Source organism: Schistocerca americana, chromosome 5 (genome assembly GCF_021461395.2).
Source record: "Schistocerca americana isolate TAMUIC-IGC-003095 chromosome 5, iqSchAmer2.1, whole genome shotgun sequence".
Classification (NCBI taxonomy): Eukaryota; Metazoa; Arthropoda; class Insecta; order Orthoptera; family Acrididae; genus Schistocerca; species Schistocerca americana.
In genome coordinates this window covers 673,267,390-673,273,708 of record NC_060123.1, presented here as the reverse complement: position 1 = coordinate 673,273,708, position 6,319 = coordinate 673,267,390, and the positions used below count along the sequence as shown (strand labels likewise).

Sequence of the window (6,319 nt, the reverse complement as noted above, 5' to 3'; positions counted from 1 at the left end):
TTCGAGCTGCTAGATGTAAGAGCTGTGTGCTGTCCTGTATTGCACTACTGCATTCTTATGGAATTTTCTGTTATTATCTTTTACATTATTTGTTTAAAATACCCTTGATCCTAATTAAAATCCTATGTAAATACAACAGTGGTCATAGTTGTAAAATGCAAACATTCACGACCGGAAATGTCACAGTTAATAAAGGTATTATGCCTTGGTCGAATGGATGTCACATTAAAACTCATTCAACCATGGCATAATAGTCAGGAATATTTTATTAACTGTCAGTGGTCTCCGTGGTACAGTCATTGAATAATGACTATTCTGCACAGAAGTACAAAATTTGCTTACAAATTTAAGTACCATATCACTAAATGGAGCGTTATGTTTCTAGCATCCGTCTCAAACATGGATGTTTCCCAGCCATTTACGTAGTGTCGTCGTATCGGATACACCTTCTTGTCAGTGTGTAGAAGAAACAATTGGTGATATAAATCTCATATTTCAGTGTACATGCTGTGAGAAACCAGTGTCAACTTTCTAAAGGAACTCTTAGGACTACGTCACTGAAAGCCACTTTGCATGATCCCGGTTCTCAGAGACACAACCAGGAGGACCTACAGCACCTTATCCAGAGTTATGGCTAAAGAAAGACACAAAAATTTAAACAGAAATGTTACCTTTTAACTTAAGAAAGTAATTAACAAGTGAGGGGTTAGTTGTGAATTGTATCTTTGTAATATAAGTACAACAATCTCGATCTGAAGACATATAGGAAAGGAGAAGAAGAAATGTTATCTTGACAAGTATATGTGTATCAATACGTTTGAATTGCGATGGCTAAAAATTTGTATGCTAGAAGCCAATAGAACAAAAAAAATTACAGGATCTTTGACCAACAGTATCACAATCCCGTATAACTCAAAAAAGCACTCCTGTTGTGACAAAAATGTTATTTTCCGATACACCTTCAGTGTAGTATTGCATAGCATCCAGTACTTCATATAAAAATGCCTTACGTGCATGTATTGCAACGATAAAGTGTTTCCGATTGCCATATATCGCAATATTATTTGTAATTTAATGTGTGCTGCCATGGTATCTCGCATACAGATATTACACTCTTGTATATATGGCTCACAGGTATTACAAAATTCATTTTACTCATTCGAAAATTGTTATCGAACGATGCGATTGCTACGAGATTCCCATATTTGTTCCCAACATTTGTGGGTCCATTCCCTTTCTTTTCTTTTCGTCCATCAAAGTCATTATAATCTCTTTGACTGAAGGCTTGACAACTACATTAACTCCCGTAAAAATAAGTTCATTTGTCGCCAATTTTAAAATAGAGGTTCCAACTGCGGCGTGTGGAAACGGTTAACATGACGTTAACGACATTGGTGCGGGGGATGAATGTGCAATAATTCATGCCTGAGTTAGTCCGGCGTTACACTGCCTTCGTTGCAATCGATCTGGGACATTGTTTCTCAGATAAATGTCGTCTTTGACACCCCTGTGAATATTTGGCATCGTAGGGACGCTGGAAGGAAGCGAAAGTAGTGCCTTTAATTAAATATGTGGTTGTTGTTTGAGTGTAATTTGTGAGAACAGATTTGATTAGCAGTTAACGAGGTGCATCTGGTATGCTTTGTGTAAATATTATTGTTTACGGTGACCATAATAGTGTAATTTGAACATCAAAATGCGCGCATGGATACACGTAGTAAAAAAATCGTTGGTTTCCAGGTTAGTGCCGTTCGGTTGAACTCGTTTTGTCAGTATTTGGTGTGAAAAAGGTGACAAACTATGAAGAGGAGTTCGGACCGGGATACACCTCCAAGAAGCAAGAGATCAAGATCGAGTATTGGGAGGTATGACGATAGCTCCGACGAGCGGATTACACCAGAAAGGATAAGAAGAAGAAGTCGCGGCAGATCTCCAAGCCCCAGGGGTCGATACCCCTCGGAAAGCTCACACAGAGACGATTATGGACGATCAAGAGATGTGTCCGAGAGATCATATCCTAGTTATAAGGTTTTGTGTGTTAGTGCATTGCATCCGAAAGCTAGTGACGACGTAATTAAAGATACATTATATCGCGAGTATAAAAAATTTGGTGAACTGAGTGTAAGGATATCACATGATCTTGATGAGCGAGTTGCATACGTCTGCTTTAGAAGTTCAGAAGATGCTCGTGACGCTAAGCATAGTAAGCCTCGAATTATTCTTTTTGATAAAGTGGCATTAGTGGAACCTGTGTATGATAGCAGAAGTTCAAGCGATTTATATAGAAGAGGACCAAGCAGGCAGAGAAGCATTAGTCCTGAGTATGACAGATACTATCATCAGAGATCACGATCTCCGGGGCCAGAGAGGCACAGACAGAGTGAAAGTAGTAGGTATGAGAGATCATATGGTCCACCTCCTGGTATTCCTCATCGTGAATTTCGTAGAGAAGGCCCCCCTCCACCACATCATGATTTTATGAGAGCACCAGTGCACCATGGCCCACCTCATATTCCTCCGGGTCCACCACATCATTATGGTCCACCAAGGCATATGGTTCCAGGAGGTTTCAAGCCCCATCCCCATTTTGAAAAATTTGAAAACAAAAAAGATAAATTTCCTAACTATTTACATCACGTTCCTCCAGAAGATGACCCTCTAGCCACTAGAACATTGTTTGCTGGAAATTTAGAGATAAACATATCTGAAGAAGAGTTGCGTAGGATATTTGGACGTTATGGCATTGTGGAAGATGTTGATATTAAACGTCCACCACCAGGAACAGGCAATGCATATGCATTTGTTCGCTTTCAGAATTTGGACATGGCACATAGGTCGAAAGTAGAACTTTCTGGTCAGTATATTGGAAAGTTCCAGTGTAAAATTGGCTATGGTAAGGCAAATCCAACAACTAGAATTTGGATTGGAGGTCTTGGTCCTTGGACATCGATATCCCAGTTAGAAAGAGAATTTGATAGGTTTGGTGCCATAAAGAAAATAGACTACGTGAAAGGAGATACAAATGCATATATCCTTTATGATTCTATCGATGCAGCTACTGCTGCTGTCAAAGAAATGCGTGGATTTCCCCTTGGTGGTCCAGAACACAGATTACGTGCAGATTTTGCCGATGTAGTGCCTACTTACACTAATTACAAACCTAGACCTTTTCCTGAAGAAATACCAGCTGGGGGAGATTTTAGGAACAGAGTTCCTGGACGTGATGAATTTGGAAGCTATGAGCCTGTCTATGAACCATGGCCTGAAGGTGACTTTGGTTATGGACCACCACGAGGTGGTGGCTTCAGGGGAAGAGGTATGCCATGGCATGATAGAAGGGGTGGAGGTAGGGGAGCATTTCGTGGAGGTGGATTCCCAGCTGATACTTACAGTGCTGAATGGACAGGTAGACGACCATTACCAGAGATAGAGTACGAAATGCCCACTCAGCCGAGACGTGCAGGTTCTGCTGAACCAGGGGTTGACAGATCAGGTTCCCACTCCCCACGAAGACATTCTGTTGAGAGTGATTCTGGTTCAGACGGTCGTAGAAATGGAATGCTAGGTAGTGCTCGAACATTGCCTGAGCTTGCCAGGAAATGTATTGCAATGTGGCAGGGTGCACTAATCTTGAAAAATTCGCTTTTCCCTGCAAAATTTCATTTGACTGATGGTGACACGGAAATTGTGACCACTTTGCTAAAAGATGAGGAGGGGAAGAATCATCTCAGAATCACACAACGCTTACGCTTAGATCAGCCAAAACTAGAGGATGTATCAAAGCGAATTTCATCTTCAAGTTCACATGCAATTTTCTTAGGTTTGTCAGGATCTACAAATCAAGTGGCAGCTGAGGATACTTCTGTGCAGACTAGACCGTTGAGAAACTTAGTTTCATACTTAAAACAAAAGGAAGCTGCTGGTGTTATATCCCTTCTCAATAAGGACACTGAGGCTACTGGTGTATTGTACGCTTTTCCTCCTTGCCCATTTTCAACCGAGTTGTTGAAACGAACAGCCCCAAATCTTTCAGAGGAAGGACTGAAAGAAGATCATTTAGTTATAGTAGTTGTAAGAGGTGGAAATGCATAATGTACAACATTACTCCATGTAAAAGTTTGACAGTTTCAGATCTTGCTCTTTGCTTTGGCATATTGTTGGTATATGCATGCTGAGGCTATCATGAAAGATTATCATTTCATAGTATCTTGTGCTCTATGTAGATCTTTCTCAAAAAATTAATGGCATATATGTGCTCATATTATGGTATTATTATGTACCATTAAGACTTAAGAACTCTGGCAGCTCAACAGTGACTGCTTAATATAGAAATCAGCGTGGCTAGTGTGTTTTAAAAACATATTTACAATACCGATATTGGTAGTGGTGGAAACAGTGCAGTACATAGGAGCCAGAGTTGTATTGTTGTGTAAGAGTTGACCAAGTTTCTTTTTCTTTTTTCTTTCTTTTTTTTCATGTTCTGTTTTTTTGTATTTGCAGCTTCTTCAGCATAGGATAACGTAGTTTGTATGTTACATGTTAAATTGTAATATTAAGATATATTATTTTGTTTTACTTTTTTAATTTTTTTTGGTTATATCTCTGAATGTATATTTTCAAACCTTAAATTAAAAACCTGCAAGCAATTCTGTACACATCTAGTAAAATTTTGTGGTGTAAGATGTCCAAAGGTACGGGGTAGAGACATAATCACTGTACGCATAGGCTAGATGTTGTGGTTCATATTAATTAAATTTTTGTGACAGATTGTGGAGTGAGTATTTGTGTGATGTGGTAACACAATTGATTTGATACAGAACTGTGCCAAGTGCTGTGAGCTGCAGTTCAGTGAGACATTGTTGGACCCTGTATCTTCATCTATCTAGTGTTTTGTGTTAGTGCATTGTGGCAAGTGTAACAGTGAATGTGTAAACAGTTGTTACAATGCTCAGCTTGAATCACGTATTTGTCAGTGTATTACATTTCCTCAAAGTAAAAGTTATGTGTATTTCAGAGTATGAAAGTATGCTGTAACATTTAACCCTGAGCAAAGTGTGAAGTGTGTGTGTGTCTGTGTGAAACCCAAGAATGTGACAAATAGAATTTCTTGCAGTCCAATTTCGAATTTATCATTTACCCTGGTGCCTCTGTTTTACATTATCAAGGAAAGTGGTCTTGTGTGTGCACAAGTGGTCAAAGGATGAAGGCATGGTAGTGTTACAACATTTTGACTCCAGTTTACAGTTAAAGCAATGAAGTTAGCTCATGGTGATAGTAGGTGTTCAATGGAAATCATCAGTTTGTGTACCAGTGAAGTGCTAGTAATTCAAAGTGTTGGTAGAACTTCCCTGTCTAAAATGTTACCTATTGACAAAAGTTTCGTTCTGTTCCCTAAGTGAAAGAAATTATTTGTGAATCATGCAAAAGTGTTGGGGCTTCAAAATTATATTTTGCGAAGAACTTCAACATGGTGTAGGAAATCTTAAATAATGGGTGAAACATTCAAATGTTAAAATTTTGGGAGTTTTGTTAGATTATCTTCTCCACCTTAAAAGACCCCATATAATGCACATAGAAATGCCATTGTTCAGTGCTGTAAACAGTTTAACAGTGGTGTGCACACACTCTCTGCTGTCATACCTTGTTTAGTGCCAAAACCAGAAAACAGTCTGCCCTCCGTCATGTTGTTTTAAAATGGTGAGAAAACAAACCTTGGTGAGTGTTTCACATTATCACCAGGTGATTAGGTGCATGCTTCAAGAAGGTGACTGTGAACTTCAGTGTACCTCTCAGGACAAATTAGAAGATGGTGGTATCAGCCATTGCAGGTGAGTTGGACAGTGCAGTACTGACTTGTTTATTCTGTGTGTGGGGATTTTCAAGTCATTACTGTAGCTGTGTGTTGTCCTAATGCTTGTACTGTTCTGTGTACACAGATTATAGTGTTGTTTTACTTACTACTTGTTGTATTTGCAATACAAAAACTGCAGATGGTTTTTCATTTTGGAGTCTCACAAGTGTGCTGCATTGAGGATGTTCTTTATTCAGGAACAACTGTGAATGGGTTGTGATACATATATTAATTAAGATTGGAATGATGCGTACATAAGGACAGTATATGTTTCATATGAACTGAAGCACTCATATGTAAACTATATCAATTGAAACAAATCTAAAATAAGTGTTTCATAATGAAAGTCTCTTTTTAATCATTTTGTTGAAAAATTGAAATTAGTGGCCACATAAAATACATATTTCCCACACTTACCACATCAACCATACATGGAAAACTTCTTAAATGTACACATATAAAGAAATG

The 6,319-nt window shown here is 38.7% G+C and overlaps 1 protein-coding gene across 2 annotated transcripts; it reads left to right on the top strand.

Annotated features, from left to right (window-relative positions):
- Positions 1 to 1,509: 1,509 nt before the first annotated feature.
- On the top strand, positions 1,510 to 5,118 carry LOC124615477 (RNA-binding protein spenito). Of its 2 annotated transcripts, none has more exons than XM_047143399.1 (2): positions 1,510 to 1,635; positions 1,741 to 5,118. In XM_047143399.1, exon 2 carries the CDS (start codon positions 1,801 to 1,803, stop codon positions 4,090 to 4,092), a length of 2,292 nt encoding a protein of 763 aa, XP_046999355.1. In that variant the 5' UTR covers positions 1,510 to 1,635; positions 1,741 to 1,800; the 3' UTR covers positions 4,093 to 5,118. The 2 variants fall into 2 exon arrangements, with proteins under 2 accessions (XP_046999355.1, XP_046999356.1); XM_047143400.1 differs by having other exon boundaries at positions 1,526 to 1,646.
- Positions 5,119 to 6,319: the final 1,201 nt, after the last annotated feature.